Source organism: Pelmatolapia mariae, linkage group LG12 (genome assembly GCF_036321145.2).
Source record: "Pelmatolapia mariae isolate MD_Pm_ZW linkage group LG12, Pm_UMD_F_2, whole genome shotgun sequence".
Taxonomy (NCBI): Eukaryota; Metazoa; Chordata; class Actinopteri; order Cichliformes; family Cichlidae; genus Pelmatolapia; species Pelmatolapia mariae.
In genome coordinates, this window is record NC_086237.1 from 877,235 (window position 1) to 896,100 (window position 18,866).

Here is an 18,866-nt window from a genome sequence, read left to right on the forward strand (position 1 = left end):
CGGTACTTTGAAAAAATTGCGTGCATCGGTAATGTGGACCCGTATGAAATAAGGAAGCGGAGTGGAAACCCAGACGACCTACCTACCGCCTTTGTCCTATCCTGATCTTCGCATACCTTGTCTGTGGAGTCAGCGCATACACAGCAAACCAGTTTAAGAATTATAAATCCCTGGAGGCCCACATCCAATTCACGAACGGCTGGGTGCAAGATTTGTCCATCTTTATGCCTCCACGCTGCGAGTACGTTGTCTTTAAGACAAAGGTAAGTCGGTTTGAACTTGATAACTTTCTAAACAACTTCCTTGTTACAGTTTTTGATTTGCACGTACAGCCAAACCATCTATATTAGCCTTGGTTCATTACAGACCTTTTATTAAAAGTGTTTTTTTGTGTTTCAGGTACTGCACTCACAACGACTGAATGAAACTGCACTCCAACCAGTGTGACCTCGTTGTGTGGACACAGAGAGACCTTGCTGTGATACGCATCTTCCCTGATGTGGATTTCTGGGAACCACGTTTAAAGCAAGCACAAGACTTCTTTCTTAAAGTGTGTCTTCCTGAACTTGTTGGGAAATACTTCTCCAAACAATGTGCTGCTCTAAATAGCCTGTAATGTTTCATTTTGTGGTTCAAGATTGATGCCAGCTGTGTGTTGCCATGTAAATAGTTTGCATTTCATTTTTATGTACTTACTAAGTACATGTGAACAGATCAAGAATAAAAAAACAAACAAAGATACTATTATTTTCTGTTTTATTGAAACTACTTCACACAAAGTACAATTATTTACAATGAACTACACATGCAACACAACAGCTTTATGAATACTCAACAAGAGCAAGTTTCATTTGGTGTTGGTTTGACAACCACACTGGGGCACATAATCTTATCAAGCAGTGTTGTGTTTATTTCTGCTCTGCCCTGTTCATTGCACACACAATACTTCGTCTGCCCTTTAGCTTCCGTGATGCTGTCTGTCCGATCGCCACTGTCCACATTTGCAGCTGGTACCTCAACCTCCACTTGTCCAACACAACTGCTGTCCACTGCCTCCATGACATTGTGATTTTGTTGTTGTTCTTCTGTCAGATCTTCATCGATTACTTCTGCAAGGGGCACACCTTCAGACTCTGCAGCTGCATAATAAAAGCCTGTAAGATAAAATTAGTGCATACACATAAAGTAAATGTACACCAATATTCCAATGACAGGTGTGTGATTCATCTGGAAGTTATGTGTGGATTAGTGTACAATGAGAGCAATTTAGTATGTTTTTAGAGGCCCATGAGCAGTGTTGGTGCCCAGTCTGGATTTGTTACATCCATTTCATATGCTGGTTTGACTGCAATAATGCTAAATCATAAGCTACTCAGTCGACATGATGACATGACGTGGTTCTGCAGCATCACACATTAGCATGTTTTATCTCATTATCTATGACCTCAGCGCATTGAAAAAACGCTAAAAGCATTTTAATAGTGATATTAATTAATTTAGAACTCACCGGAAAGAAAAGGCGGAGAGCAAACCAACAAAAAGCTGGGATTGCACAGAACTCGATCCGCTCGTCTCACCGCTGCAATCCAAGCCTGACGTCTTTGTTTAGTAATATCGGATACATGTGATCCCTCACGTTGCCTCCAGGATGGAAAACGATGAAAAGATAGCCCATTATCCAGTTTGTTGCCTTTACCATCGTGAGATCAAACGTTGCAACTGATAACACAACACGTACGAACCATAGCTGAAGCTGTATCCTGTGTCTAGCCTACTGTCATGGCGGAAGGGGGGCGTGGCCCACCTCCCGTGACATCACGCTCCAAAGCCCTATAGTCAGGTGATGCCTTCAGGGACTACTTGTACACTTCAGAGATCTGCAGCAGAAAGCCTTCTAAATAAACAAACAAACCATCTTTAATACTGAACCTAATAATTTGCCTAAATGATATCATGACTTTACAAAGTAAAATATAGAAAAAATAGTTTTAGTCTTTATCCGTTTGGTCAGATTTTTTGGTCAATTTGAAAACTCCCACAGTGGGAACTAGTTTTACCTGTCCCCATTGGAGTAACTGGTTTAGCAGCACTGGGATGTTTATTCATTAAAGGTGGAGCACAAAAAAGAACACAGTAATAGAGCTACAATGTTAAAAAGACAAAGGAGGAAGCAGCAGCTGGTTTAAAGGGATCTTTACATCATGGAGGTCTTTTTCTTCTTTTGTACTTTTTCTGTTTGAAGCAGAATAAGAAATAAAGACATCTGCAGAGTAGAGTACACGGTGAGATCTAACCCAGTGTCTTTGGTGAGTAGACGGGTCTTTGCCTCTGGTGTGCAGGCCGCTGTCATCAGGGTCCTGCTGGTGCTGAATTTGGAGAGTAATAAAAAAGAGGTTGCTGTTATTCTTATACAGCCGACCTCCTTCTCATACAAGTTATTTGGTGAAGTGTTTAAAAAAAATAAAGGATATATTTTCCTTTTCAATTTCAAACTCTTTTAAAGTCACTCAAATAAATTTAATGACATTTCTACATGCTAAGACAAGCCTGGCGAACATCAGTAAAACTCACTTCATCAGTCTTTATTGACTAAAAATATGTCACAGCAGGTAATTGCTGCCATCTCTGTCCTTATTTATCACAAACTTACTGTTCTAATGGTGTCTAATGATGTCAGTATATACACAAACACAAGTAAATCCCTATGAGCCAAAAGTTTGCCTTAAACACTTGGTTTGAATTTCTAACATGGTGATTACAGGCAGACAGTGCTTTGAGCACATGCTGTTCAAACCTGTGGTTTATGAGGGCCAATGAGAAGAAACTTGGCTTAAAGCATGGTGGTCAAATATACAGAATGTGACTTGTGTCTCTTTTACAGCAGTCTCACTTATGAAGAGGTTGTGCATGGCCTGAAACACTGCATCAGTAGTGCTGTCATGAAAAAGAAAATTCAGCTTCATTAAGTGGAAAATCTGGACCTCAACAGGTTCTAAAATATTTAAATACAACCTCAGGTGAACAATAGATAAATACACTGTGTCATTATTTATTTAAGTCCAGACCTCAACCCCAGTGAAATGCTGTGATGGGACAGTGAGAGAGTTGTGCATAAATCAGGGCCTGCAAACATCAATGAGCTGAACCAATGTTGTACAGAAAAGTGAGCCAAGTTCCTCCACAATTATGTGAGAGATTTATAAAGTCACACAGAAAACAACTACTTCAACTTACTGCTGCTAAAAGTGGTTCTCCAAGAATTTAAGCTTAATCTTTGTTAAGTATATAAGTTAGTATGGTATAGGCTCATGTGTTGTTGTTCATTTGAGTTTGTATTTATCTAATTATAAAGGAGGATTTTTACTTTCTTCTTTGTGACCATAAGTAAATAATAAACAATTAAACTGCAAAAAAGGGAGGTTTTTCTTAATTATTTGTACTTCATTCAATACCAGATCAACTTTAGCTTCATCAGAAATTTCACGTCTCTGTTGTAGGTCTTCAGTAAGTAATGGGACTTCTTTTTTTGTGAATTAATGACCTGCTCCTAACTCTAGCTCCTAACTTTTTGCATTGATTTCTGAAAGTGTTGGCCGACAGAGGAAAAAAACTGAAACACATTTTTACAATTGCAATTATTTTCATCACCAGTTTTATAACAAACATGTTCTTAAACTCATTCATACTCAAACAACTGAAATAATTTGCAGTTTATGTTATTGAGGAATAGTTTCTCTTAAAATCAAGTAGCTGTATGTGGCTCATAAAGTAAACTGTACTGGATTCCTGCCTTAAACAGATAGGAGGTAAGATGGCTTGTTTCAGACAGAGGATGAACTGGCCTTAGTATAATGGATTATTATGAACTGTGAATCATGCTAAGCTACTCAAGCAGAGTCCAAGAACAAAATGTGGTTTAATCTTTAATCTTTTAATTTTATGGTTCAGGTAGCAGAATCTAATAATAATAAATAAAAGTTAAATCAAAAACTTGCTGAGTTTCAGATTATTTTTTATTACTAAAAAAAGGCACCAAATACAGGCATCAGTATTGATAGCATTGTTGTCATTTTCCACAAAATGATAGCACCAAAAATATACTGTCATTCCCATAATTCCCCACTCCCGTGTTGTTTGATAGGCACACAGTGGGAAGATGACAGGAGGTGGGATCAGCGAGAAAGACGCATCACATGAGAACAAACGTGTTTTTCTTCAGCAGTGCACTCGAACCAGTGTCATACACTTAAAAAAATAATACAGCAACATTGCAGGTACATCAGTAGCTGAGTGGTAACATAATACATCACAGGAGGGTAACATAAAAGTACATAAATGAATACAAATAATTATCTGAGTGATGTGAGAAAATGGATTCTGTGTCTTTGGGCAGAACAAAGGCAGGTAGACACGTATCTCCTATAAGTGATAATTTTCATTCGGACAACAGTAAGGCTGAAGCAGTCGATCGTGTGGACGGGATCAGTGAAAATCTACGTACACTGACACAGAAAAAAACAAAAACTTTGGGTGATTTATTTTGAAATTCATGAGGAAAAATACTGCATGGCACTTAATATTGGCAGCTGTCAGAGCACAGTACAAACTCAAAAATTAAGAACTGGTGTTGAGCAACGTGACAGTACAAATGTCTCTAAGTAAGGCTTGAAGAACAGGTTTATTTTTTTAAATGCAAATCCTGCTAACGAAGGCAGAAATAACAAAAAGAGATGGCATAATTGCACTTGAAAAGGTTGTCATTCATTTTTGTTATTTACACTCATTCATTCTCGGGCGATAGCAGCACACCGGACGTGCCAAACACTTTAACAGCAGCTGTAGCTCGTGTAGAGGTTTCTCTGAAGGACGTTTCTTTTTTGTGGAGCCAGAATTTTGATGTTTAATTCATCTGCAGAATCAGTCAGCAATACTAGTAACACAAGGGGGATCAGAAAGTTCCAGCTTTTAAGCCAAAAAACCCCAAAACATTAAAACATTAAATTTGGCTGATGTCACATTAAAGGTAATCTTCTAGAGAAGCCCTGATTTGAACACGAATAAACTCGTTATCCTCAGGTATAGAATTCAAAAATCACTCAGTGAAGCAGATAATTCAGAGACGGTAAACCTCTCCCATGAGATGGAAAACTGAGGCCCCCTCATGGAGCCAGGGCAGGTCGGGATGGCCTGGAGTCTTGATGATGGCTCCAAAAGTGAGTCAAACCCATCGACCTCCATGCAAAAATGCCCACCTTAACAGCATTAAAAGCACATTTTCAGCCTTGCTTCTATTGATAGTTTTCCATTTATAATAAGATGCCAACTGTTTTGTGTGTTTTTGGATATTGGAATTAAGGGCGTGGCCACAATAACTGACAGGCATCCCAACACAAGTAGCTCTCTACTGGCTTTGTGTCTTTGTGAAGCCTTTTTAACAGATGATTTGACTCCTTATATGTGCGGTGTGGTTCAGACCAGAGGAGATGCTGAGGAGGTTTGGAGACTGCCTGCCAACTATTGGAGGTTTACTGGGTACGCCCAAAACTAATTGGAGAGATCCAGCTCAGGAACGCCTGAGCAGGAGGAAGTGGGAAGTGTTTCTGAGGAGAATGATGTCTGGAAAACCCCACCCATCCTGCTGATGGTGGTGCTGCTGGTGACGAGAGCTGGGTCTCTGGTTTTAACTCGTCAGTTTTTATTACGTTCCTTTGCATTTAAAGAAAAACAGCTCTTCATGGCAGGAGCTGACTGTTTGGACTGTGTGTACGTGGAAAATGGTGAATGTATTCAACAATCAGGCACTCTTTTCCTCAACAACAGGGCTGCTAGCACTACTGCTAGTCATCACAAAGTTGTAGTCTTACTGTGAAGTTGGGGTAGTTGCATGAGCATCCGGGACTGCAGCACTGACAGTTTATGGTTTGGAACTTGGCAGAAGCACTTTTCTCATTGACTGTCTATTCTTTTTCCTGGTCGACCGCCAGACTGGTCATTGATATTTGACCTACAGTCAATGAATTCCAACAATTTTCCAACCATGCTACATTTCTAGAGAACACGGCAGAGTACACTGAAAATGGAGCGCGATGCCCAAATCTACCCAAGGGTGGAGGATCCATCCATCAGGAAATACATGAAGAGTACGTAGTGATGTAGCAGGAGCTAGAGGAACAATTTTAAAATAAAGATTTGGATATGCTCCAGAAGATGATCTTGAAAGGGAGACATTTAAAAGGCCTGTTCTAGGACTTTCTGATCCCATCGTTCATCTGAAGGAGGACTATTACACTGGCTACCCCTCCACAGCAGCGACATGAATAGCAGTGACGTGACTAAATGCAGCAGAAAGAGTTTTTTTAATGTGTTTTTTTTTTCTTACAAAAACAATCACCAGTGTCTGAGCTACGGTTCACCGTTTTGGTGCTAAAAAGGTTGCAAATGTCAAGTAACACAGTAATGAAATGAACACAGTTTGAGGTGAAGTTTGGCTGATCAGATGCAGATGTTTTGGCTGTTTCACACAGCTGTGTGTTTTATGGATTCCTGAGGTAGCCCAGTCGCCTGCGCGTCACACTCTTCCCTTTTTCAACGTGGTATAAAAATACATTAACCTCTCATTCCATTAAGTACAAACTTTCTTTTAGAAAATACCTTTTTTTTAAATTCCACTTTCACCTTTTCCTCGCCTTCCTCGTCACGCGTTTCAGACCTCAGTGCCGTCGTTGAGGTTGTTGTGGAGTTTGACCTCCAGGTTGACCTGTTTGACCTTGGCCTTGCTGTTGGCCTCCTGGTTGCGGTTCAGGACGTTGATGTTTCTCACCGTGCAGTGCTTGGTGCCAAAGTTCTTCTCCACACACTTGTCCATGCACACCTCCACTTTGGTGTTGAGCGGATACTCCTCGTAGATTTTTGGTTCCTTCTTCTTGCTCTTCTTCTTGGCCAACCGTCGGCAGCGGCGGAACAGGAAGCAGGAGGCCAGCAGGACCAGGACCAGCAGGGTGATGGCGGCCACACCTCCCCCCACGGAGCTGCCCACGTGGGCGTTAAAGGTGGGGGAGGGCCCGGCTTCCAGGTAGAGCGACTTCATGTTGGTGCCGTTCTTTATTTGATCTCCCTCGTTGTCGTAGATGAGCGACTCGTCAAGCGTCAGCCGGCCGCTGCGATCCACCAGGTCGCGCTTAGAACGGCTGAGCTGATACGTCACAGAGCGCTGAATCCTGGGGTTGGACCGCGACTCGGGGCCAATCACATAAATTACCTGCAGGTACCACTGGTGCCCCGCCTCCACCTGTCAATCCCCAGAAAGAGAGGATCATGTTAGCTGCACAGTTTGTTGTAAAGTATATTCAGTGTTCACGACTGATTACGAATGATACGCAGATCAATAATCCTGGACCCATCCCGTCATTGCTGGTCTACGGCGCCCCAGAGGTGGGAAGTAACAAAGTACAAATACTTCATTACTGTACTTAAGTAGAAATTCCAGGTATGCGTAATTGGAGTCTTTTTACCTACACTTAAACAAATATCTCTACTTTCTACTCCCTACGTTTTTAACACAGGCTCTTTATTTTAAGTTTAACACATTTGAGTGAAGTTTTTATTTCCCAGCACTGCACAGCTTCAAACACCAAAATGAACTAGAAAGCGAAAATTTCCGAAGAAATTTTAAGTGTGCCTATGCTACTGCCGGATCAGATGTACGAACACATCATGATGTATGTGGTTTGAGCAAAAAACTGTTGAGTTTTAAGCAGAGAGTCATCAGCTGTTCCTGTACTCAGCTGTTAGGGCCTGTTGCTATAGTAACTCCTGTGAGGGGCAGGAGGGGATGGGACACACACACACACACTCTGCAGTTGGGCTCAGACAGAGAGTTGGGCAAACAGGAATTAAGCTCTGAAACAAATGCTTGCCAAGAGAAAACTGTAGGTCCGATCGCAATAATTCTTTCACCGTGAGTGGCAGGAACTTCCAGACTACAACATATTAAATTTTCATGCCTGTAGAGTGTATTATACTGACGTGGTGACAGTGTAAAGACACCCTTCGATTTTAGGTTTGAGCTGAAAATCGAGAGCAGTTTTAGAATGGTCGTCTATGGGGGACAGAGAGGGAGGAGGCTGCGCTTTGATGGCATTTGTGAGAAAACCGTAAATCTGATCTTGATAAGAAAAACACTGGATGAAAGAAGACAACGATAGCTACGTTTTGATGTATAAATTATTGATGTGGGTTAAATGGTTTGGATGGGACAGCAAGAGAAAGACAAATTTTTTAAATTATTCCCCACACTCTGTTTTTTTGGCAGTTGACAGTGCGGCGAACATTCCGTGAAAATCTCAATTTTCCTAAAACTTAAACTGCTCTTGTGAAACAACCGTAAGAGATATGGTAACAAGGATTTGGCCAATAAAAGTCCAAATTCTAGTGACCTGTTTAAAGTTTAAATGACGTTTCTACGACAAAGTATGGCCGAGCGGTAGGCCTTCAAAGTGGCCTGGGTTGGCACCTTTTTTTGGGCCCTTCCCAATCGAAATGCATGGGGAAAAATGGGGTCTTTCTTTGGGAATTTTGGGAAAACGGTGCGACGAATCCCTCCCAAAAGTCATAGCACCCTATTCCCGATCGAGCCACACGAAACGGTGTGACATACGTGGGGGTCGTCTCAAAGCTGCGGGCCGTGAAACGGTTCATAATTTCAGGCGGAAGAAAAATAATAACTAGAAAAATTTGCATTTCCTGCGAAAATGCAGTGTGGATGCTTTACAGCAGAAGCTGTCAGCTGAAACTAGCTGAAAAAGCTGAAAAGTTGCAGAAATCGTAAAAGCTTTGCAGAAGCAAAGGAACTTTGCTAAATTTTAATTCTAAATTTCTAAACAAGAATTTAGGAGAAATAGTATAAGATAACAGAAAGAATATATTTAGCCAAACATTCTTAAACATTACAGAAATACTATGGTTTAGAAAAACAGTACAACATAGCAGAAATGCTGTGATTTACCAGAGACACTGTAATATACTATGAATATTGTAATTTTATATAAATACTATGTTTTAGCAAAAATACTCCAGTTTAGCACAAATATTATAACATAGCAGAAATACTACTCTATAGCAGAAATGTTATATTTAGAAAGAAAAATATAATATAGTAGAAATACTATGATTTAACAGAAATACTCTATTTAGCACAAATCTTATAAAATAGCAGAAATAGTATGATTTAGCAGAAATGCTGTATTTAGCACAAATCTCATAAAAAAGCAGAAATAAAATGATTTAGCAGAAATGCAGTATTTAGCACAAATCTCATAAAATAGCAGAAAAAGTATGATTTAGCAGAAATGCTGTATTTAGCACAAATCTCATAAAATAGCAGAAAAAGTATGATTTAGCAGAAAAGCTGTATTTAGCACAAATCTCATAAAATAGCAGAAAAAGTATGATTTAGCAGAAATTCTGTATTTATCACAAATCTCATAAAATAGCAGAAAAAGTATGATTTAGCAGAAATGCTGTATTTAGCACAAATCTCATAAAAAAGCAGAAATAAAATGATTTAGCAGAAATGCAGTATTTAGCACAAATCTCATAAAATAGCAGAAAAAGTATGATTTAGCAGAAATGCTGTATTTAGCACAAATCTCATAAAATAACAGAAAAAGTATGATTTAGCAGAAAAGCTGTATTTAGCACAAATCTCATAAAATAGCAGAAAAAGTATGATTTAGCAGAAATGCTGTATTTAGCACAAATCTCATAAAATAGCAGAAAAAGTATGATTTAGCAGAAAAGCTGTATTTAGCACAAATCTCATAAAATAGCAGAAAAAGCATGATTTAGCAGAAAAGCTGTATTTAGCACAAATCTCATAAAATAGCAGAAAAAGTATGATTTAGCAGAAATGCTGTATTTAGCACAAATCTCATAAAATAGCAGAAAAAGTATGATTTAGCAGAAATGCTGTATTTATCACAAATCTCATAAAATAGCAGAAAAAGTATGATTTAGCAGAAATGCTGTATTTATCACAAATCTCATAAAATAGCAGAAAAAGTATGATTTAGCAGAAGTGCTGTATTTAGCACAAATCTCATAAAATAGCAGAAATAGTATGATTTAGCAGGAATGCTGTATTTAGCACCAACGCTGAAAAGCAGCAGCAATGCTATGACTTAGCACAATAGTAATAACTTAAATAGAAAAATTGGAAAAGCAAAATGGACAGCTGAACAAATGCTGAACATGCTAAGGGTCCCTCAAATGTAATTGTTAAATGAAAAAAAAAATCTGTAAAAAAAAGTATAACAGTCATACAAACACAAAGATGGACAAATATAGAAACAAACAAGCACAGAGAGACACACACAGGATCAAATTCAGTCAACCAGTGTAAATATATTGAATTTAAATCATACAATAAGATGCTCCCATAAAAAGGCTATCGCTCTCTCTCTCTGTCTCTCTCTCTCTCTCTCTCACACACACACACACACACACACACACACACACACACAGGGAGAGAAAACCAAGTTTCTAGGTCAGTCAAGCAGCCTGGGAGCTGCTGAATTTGAATCCACCAATCAGAGAGGCTCTGTGCTTTTTCCCGCCAAAACTGGTGCACCTCTTTTTACACACGCAGCACAGAGACAGGATTTCTGCAGTCTATTTCTCATAGTCAGGGCTCCCCTCAAACAAATGGCTATAAATTCCTAACCGTAGGGGCTAGAACAGTCATTCTTACACCGTTTTGTTCAGAAGAGATGGGGGAATCTTAAAGTATTGACAATTTATCATTAAAATATGAATTATTAAAGATATATGACTTCTAATGCACCATAACTGATTAGAGGCAAAGCGAAAACTGCCTTGACCTGCCCTCAAACAACGCTTTCTAACTCTAAATCTATTTGGAGTATAGATATAATTCTTTCACCGTATGAGACAGCAGGCTTTGGTGAACAGTCATGGAAATTTTCAGGTCTCTGTGGAAATCTATCAAAAAGATATCACGAGAGAAAAAATTGCCTCATTTCCAGAGTTTGAAATCTGAAGAAATCTGAGCGAGGGACAAATTTCCTACCCTCAAACAAACCCAATTCATGGCCAAATGGTAATAGATGAGAAAACAATTCTTGAATTGTGAGCGTCAGGAGTGTCTGAAGATATACTGGCACAAACCTCATGTCTTAACGTCGCTTCATTCGGGAGATATGAAGATTCGAAAATGCCTCTCATTACAGAAATCAAGCGGTGATTTTAAACGACCTCTCCATTGACTTTCTATTGGGATTTTTGAGACTTTGTGTTGGTCTGAGGAGATTTGCCAAAATTCTATAAATCCCACAACAATGACAGTGACAATTTCTGAAAGCCAGCAAAAATACCTACGTTTTGATGTATAATTTGTGGAAGTGGAGTCAAGATTGAGCAAGTAGCAAGAAGTTGTTCGGACATGAAGAGAAGACTGCAAAACCTTCAGTGGCACACTGAAAGCCAAGTGCATAGCAACCATAACAACGCATGTATTTTCTGAAAAATCACAATTTTGCAACTCAAAACTTAAAGAGGGATAAGATGAAAACAGTAACAGATATGAAAAAGCTGAATCATACATGAATAGCCCAATAATTTGTGAACATTTTAAAGTTTGAATGGTTGTTCTAGGCGAAAGTATAAGGAAGTAGTTAAGTTTCAAAAACAAGCAAGTTTTAGCAGAATTTTGTAAATTTCCCATTCATTTCAATGGGACAAATTAAAGGAAAAAAGCTTAATATTTTAAAAAGTATAATAGCAAAAAATACCAAAAGTCATAGCACCCATTAGCAGAAATAGCAGAATAGTTTGAAATTTGAACGGTGAAAATCGGCTGAAAATTGTGGAAGTAGTTAAGTGCCAAAAAACGTACAAAAAGTGGCAACTGGAATAATAACTAGAAAAATTTGCATTTCCTGCGAAAATGCAGTGTGGATGCTGGAACGCTGAAGCTGTCTGCTAAAAATAGCTGAAAAAGCTGGAAAGTTGAAGAAATTGTAAAAACTTTGCAGAAGCAAAGGAACTTTGCTAAAATGCAGTAACTTAGCAGAACTGCAATATCTTAGAGGAAAGATAATACTTGGCAGAAGTACAATAGAAAAGAAAAACTTAGCAGAAACATTGTAACTTACCAGAAACACGATAACTTCTCAAAAATACAAGAATTTAGGAGAAATAGTATAAGATAACAGACAGAATATATTTAGCCAAACATTCTTAAACATTACAGAAATACTATGATTTAAAAAAAAAAAAAACAACGTAGCAGAAATGCTGTGATTTACCAGAGATACTGTAATATACTATGAATATTGTAATTTTAAATAAATACTATGTTTTAGCAAAAATACTCCAGTTTAGCACAAATATTATAACAGCAGAAGTACTATTCTATAGCAGAAATGCTATATTTAGAAAGAAAAAACTATAATATAGTAAAAATACTATGATTTAGCAGAAATGCTCTATTTAGCACAAATCTTATAAAATAGCAGAAATAGTATGATTTAGCAGAAATGCTGTATTTAGCACAAATACTGTAAATCAGCAGAAATGCTATGACTTAGCACAATAGTAATAAGTTAAATAAAAAAATTGGAAAAGCAAAATGGACAGCTAAAAAAATCCTGAACATGCTAAGGGTCCCTCAAATGTAATTGTTAAATGAAAAAAAATCAGCAAAAAAAAAGTATAACAGTCACACAATCACAAATATGAACACATATGGAAACACACAAGCACAGAGAGACACACAGGATCAAATTCAGTCAACCAGTCTAAATATATTGAATTTGAATCATACAATAAGATGCTCCCATAAAAGTCTCTCTCTCTCTCTCTCTGTGTGTGTCACACACACACACACACACACACACACACACACACACACACACACACACACACACACACACACACACACACACAGGGAGAGAAAATCAAGTTTCTAGGTCAGTCAAGCAGCCTGGGAGCTGCTAAATTTGAATCCACCAATCAGAGAGGCTGTGCACTTTTCCCGCCAAAACAGGTGCACCTCTTTTTACACACACGCAGCACAGAGACAGGATTTGTGCTGTCTATTTTTCATAGTCAGGATTCCCCTCAAACAAACAGCCATAAATTCCTAACCGTAGGGGCTAAAACAGTCATTCTTAGACCGTTTTGTTCAGAAGACATGGGGGAATCTTGAAATGTTGACCATTTAAAATACAAATATGAAATATTAAAGATATATGACATAGATGATTGGTTGGCTTAGAAGCCATGAATGACCCAATATGCAAATTTGAATGTGCCAAGGCTCAGACATGATTGGTTGTCTTAGAAGCCATGAAGGCCCCAATATGCAAATTTGAATGTGCCAGGGCTCAGATATGATTGGCTGGCTGGGAAGCCGTCCAGGTCCTGATAGATAAGTTTGAATATTACAGTCCTTATAGAGGACTGACTCCCTGGGAACCTGGCAGAAATATATAGAAATACAATGATTACCCAGAAATACTGCATTTAGTAGAAATACTATGTTTTAGCACAAATATTATAAAATGGCAGAAATACTATAATTAAGCAGAAATATTATATTAAGTACAAATCCGATAAAATAGCAGAAATAGTATGATTTAGCAGAAATGCTGTATTTAGCACAAATACTGTAAATCAGCAGAAATGCTATGACTTAGCACAATAGTAATAAGTTAAATACAAAAATTGGAAAATCAAAATGGACAGCTGAAAAAATCCTGAACATGCTAAGGGTCCCTCAAATGTAATTGTTAAACGAAAAATAATCAGCAAAAAAAGTATAACAGTCACACAATCACAAATATGAACACATATGGAAACACACAAGCACAGAGAGACACACAGGATCAAATTCAGTCAACCAGTCTAAATATATTGAATTTGAATCATACAATAAGATGCTCCCATAAAAAAGGCTCTCTCTCTCTCTCTCTCTCTCACACACTCACACACACACACACACACACACACACACACACACACACACACACACACACACACACACACAGGGAGAGAAAACCAAGTTTCTAGGTCAGTCAAGCAGCCTGGGAGCTGCTAAATTTGAATCCACCAATCAGAGAGGCTGTGTGCTTTTTCCCGCCAAAACAGGTGCACCTCTTTTTACACACACGCAGCACAGAGACAGGATTTCTGCAGTCTATTTCTCATAGTCAGGACTCCCCTCAAACAAATGGCCATAATTTCCTAACCGTAGGGGCTAGAACAGTCATTCTTACACCGTTTTGTTCAGAAGACATGGGGGAATCTTACAGTCTTGACAATTTATCATTAAAATATGAATTATTAAAGATATTTGACTTGTAATGCACCATAACTGAGTAGAGGCGAAGAGAAAACTGCCCTGACTTGCCCTCGAACAAAGCTTTGTAACTCTAAATCTATTTGGAATATCGATATCATTCTTTCACCGTAAGAGACAGCAGGCTTTGGTGAACAGTCATGGAAATTTTCAGGTCTCTGTGGAAATCCAACAAAAAGTTATGACGAGAGAAAAAAGTGGTTCATTTCCAGAGTTTGAAATCTGAAGAAATCTGAGCGAAGGACAAATTTCCTACCCTCAAACAAGTCTAACTCATTTCAGAACGGTAATAGGTGAGAAAAAAATTCTTGAATTGTGAGCGTCAGGAGTGTCTGAAGATATACTGGGACAAGCCTCATGTTTTAACTTCGCTTCGTTAAGGAGATATGACGATTCGAATATGCCTCTCATGACAGAAATCAAGCGGTGATTTTGAACAAACTCTCCATTGACTTTGTATTGAGACTTTTCCAACCTTGTGTTGGTCTGAGGAGATTTGCCAAAATTCTATAAATCCCACAATAATGACAGTGACATTTTCTGAAAGCCAGCAAAAATACCTACGTTTTGATGTATAATTTGTGGAAGTTGAGTGAAAATTGAGCGAGTAGCAAGAAGTTGTTCGGACATGAAGAGAACACTGCAAAACTTACAGTGGCTCACTGAAAGCCAAGACCATAGCAACCATAACAACGCATGTATTTTGTGAAAAATCACAAAAATGAAACTCAAAACTTTAAGAGGCATAAAAGTAAAACGGTAAAAGATTTGAAAAAGCTGACTTATACCTGAATAGCCCCATAATTTGAGAACATTTTAAAGTTTGAATGGTTGTTCTACGTGTAAATATGAGGAAGTAGTTAAGTTTCAAAAACAAGCAAATTTTAGCAGAATTGCGGAAGTTTCCCATTCATTTCAATGGGACAAATTAAAGGAAAAAAGCTTAATATTTTAAAAAGTATAATAGTGAAAAATACCAAAAGATATAGCGCACATTAGCAGAAATAGCAGAATAGTTTAAAATTTGAACGGTGAAAATCGGCTGAAAATTGTGGAAGTAGTTAAGTGCCAAAAGTTTACGGAGCAACTAGAATAAAGTAAAGATAAAGAATAAAGAGAAACAGGAAAACAATAGTGTGGATGCAAAAAGCATCCACACAATAAAGAAGAAAGAGAAACAGGAACTCAATAGTGTGGATGCCAAAAGCATCCACACAATAAGTATAAGAATAATAAATCCGTCGAATAGTAATAAGTGTGCCATTACATAGGCACACTTAATTAAATTAAATGGGCTTCAAACTAACTGAGAGGGGCAGAATAACAAAGACAATCCTATTAATGCACTGGTGATTATGACACACAACAAGAAGAGAGAGATGCCACGTAAACTGTACAATAGTCTGGTTTAAAGTGGGTCATGGTAGCCAGCATCTAACTAGCATTTAACTAGCCATAAAGAAGAGGAGTGAGTGCAAGAGTGTCATGTTTTTTTATGTAAAGGTAAGAACAACTCAGTGACATTTGATGAACTGGATAATATTATCATTCATTTTAGAGCTTTTTTGACAAGATATTGTTTCTATACATGATATCCTGCTAAATTATTTTTAAGTATACTAATTTTTTGTTTTTCACAGGTTGCATGTAAACACTAGGCAGTTCAGTGCAGGCTACACTGGTTAGTTTGCAGTACTGTGGTGAAACTTAGGGTAATGAGTTATGTTGGATTGGTGCAGAGCAGCTGTGGCGTTCATGGTCAGTGTTAAGTTACATCAAGGGTTCAGTTAGTTTTGCACAGAACAGCTGGTACAAATATCCTCCAAAGAGAAAAGTTTTACTTTTATACTTTAATTACATTTCAGAGACTGTGCTTTTTCACTTTTACTTGAGTAAAGTTAAATCAGTACTTCAACTTTCACCAGAGTACTTTTAACATAACTATCTGTACTTTTACTTAAGTCTACTGCAGTTCCCACACCAGTGGCGGTCCTAGCCTGTTTGGCGCCCCGGGCCAACACTCCCTCTGGCGCCCCTGCATCCCCCCCCCCCCCCCCCCCCCCCCCCACACACACACACACACATAAAACATATTAAGGATTGTACATTAACATAAAACTGTTGTCGGAACCATACTGAATTTCACCAGAGAAACATAAACACACACACACATATGAAGAGAGAGAGAGTATGCATTGTATGCAAACGGCTACCAAACAGCCATCATAATTCATCATACAATGAGAACAGGACAAATCAACAATTGACACTGACTAATTAACATTAAAATCTGTAACATAATGTATTGTTTGGAGTTTAGTCTGTTACTGTTATTATTTTTACCATTTCTTCTTGGAGCAACTGTAACCCACACAATTTCCTTAGGGATTAATAAAGTATTCTGATTCTGATTGTTTCAGGATGACCTGCTGTTATCCAATGACACATCTGCTTACCTGTATCTTTTGCTCGTTTCTCCTCCTCTTCTTTTCTATTTTTTTCTAAACTGAGGACCTGATGGCTTTGAACCTTTCTTGTCCATCTTCCGTTGATTTTAATTTTGCACCCCAGTATGAACACTTATCCCCCAACTCGAGGAACGCCACAACATAACCTAATAGACCTACACCTTAGTTCACAGATTCACTTTGTCTAAGGTGTATTTTTGGGATTTCACACAACCCAGGATTCAAATCATGAATACATAATGGGCTTGGATTTACATCATTATGAATCAAATGTGCTCTATTTGGAAGCAGCCGGCCCCATGCCCTTTCGACAGGTTGTGTGTGAGACTTTAAATCATCAAACTGTAAATTATAAATGTTAAATTGTTATTGATCCCTTTATCTCTAGTCCTAAAGTGTATATTTATTTTCTTACTCTTCTTATATTTATTGTTTGTTTACTTGCACTGCTGTAACTGGAGCCTCGTTGTCTCATCTCTCTATATACTGGACTGTATGTAGCAGAGATGACAATAAAGTTTACTTTGACTTCAGCAGCAAGCAGGCGCACCGAGGGCTCTCGCGCTCACTTTTCGCGTATAGAATTTCGAAAAAACATCGGTGCAAATTATAAGTCTGTATCATAATGTCTGGTGTTTTCGTGTTTGTTGGTTTGTTTTTATTTTGTGTTATTTTGCGAGTTGGTTATTAGATGCTGCTCCAGCCAGCCAGTGAATCCCCCACCGCCCCGCCCTCTCCTCCCTGTGCCGCAAGCAGCAGGCGCACCTCTCAAACGAAGGGCGCCCTTACTCCCCGCAAACGGGCGGCAGAAAACTGATCGGTGCCTATGCCATTCCCAATATGCGCTGGCTGATGTCGGCGCAGCATGAGTACCAGTAATTTTTTATTTTTTTTTGCCGACGCCGTGATGCCGCCCCGGGCAACCGCCCGTGTCGCCCGTATCAAAAACCGCTACTGTCCCACACCCACTCTTTTTGTGAATGTTGCGAGCCTCCTTCTACACGTTGGTCAAGCTAAGATATCTGAACAGTGGATAAGATTTCCTGTTCTGTCTGCGGGTCACCGTTTATGAATGCAAAAGCTTAAGGAACGCTAAACTGTCAGACTTTAGCAGTTCAAGAAATGTATATTTACCAGCTTTTGATATCAAACTTTTATTACTTGCCCACAGATTCCACGTATTCTGTTACAATATAACTGATCTTTCATTGCCATTTCATGAAGGTCTATCTGCCATACTTCTTGTTGCTGATTGAGATTTTATCAAAGTAACTATTTTAAGCATCTCCCAAAGTTCAAAGCTGCTGTGGCTCATTGAACGAGAAGTCTTTACTGTCTGGACTAAATCTATCAATCAAACTTACATATTAACTTATGAATTGGTTTATTCTAGTAGCTTAATCATGGTTTTGGTATGCAGCTACTTAGCTACTTCTCACATCAGATATACACGCACACACACACACACATTATATATATATATAGATATATAGATATACATATATATATGCTAGATAGCGCTGTACCACACGTACTGCTTCTGATTCCACACACCTTGTAGAGCGCATCAACCTTCATCGTGAAGCCGTCAACACCTGGCATGGCCGTCATGGACTGCAGCTCTGGGATGTCTGAGGCAAAGTGAGCCTCGAAAGGAACGTCGTGGAAAAATTTGTCACAGACATCAGGCTGTTTACGATCCTGCAGAGGAAACATGAAGAGAGGAAATGATAGCACATGTCCAGAAACACTGTAGTCTCTTTTTTCTTGAGCTGTAAACTTCACAGGGTCATATAGCCATGCTCTTTAATTTAACCCTGGGGTTAAGAGCTTCCATTTTTACAGTTCGTGGCTTTGAGTCTAAGAGTCATGTAGACTGAGAATACTGAACCAGTGCATGATAGTTTGTTCAGGATAACAAGAGGAGACAAGGGGAGAGGATTTTACATGGGGAAAAGTGTCAGTGATTTAAATAAGCCGCATGATTTGAATAATAAAACCTGCTGTCATCCCACTGAGAG

The 18,866-nt window shown here is 38.6% G+C and overlaps 1 protein-coding gene across 2 annotated transcripts in view; it reads right to left on the bottom strand.

Annotated features, from left to right (window-relative positions):
• Nucleotides 1-4,033: 4,033 nt before the first annotated feature.
• The window catches only part of fras1 (Fraser extracellular matrix complex subunit 1), a 323,395-nt gene continuing 308,562 nt past the window's right edge, over nt 4,034-18,866 (bottom strand). For both annotated transcript variants that reach the window (XM_063490043.1, XM_063490042.1), the window contains exons 72-73: nt 18,400-18,546; nt 4,034-7,288 (exon numbers count right to left, since the gene is read on the bottom strand). In XM_063490043.1, the coding sequence (XP_063346113.1) occupies nt 6,704-7,288; nt 18,400-18,546 (732 nt within the window). In that variant the 3' untranslated portion in view covers nt 4,034-6,703. The remainder of the gene's footprint in view (nt 7,289-18,399; nt 18,547-18,866) is intronic.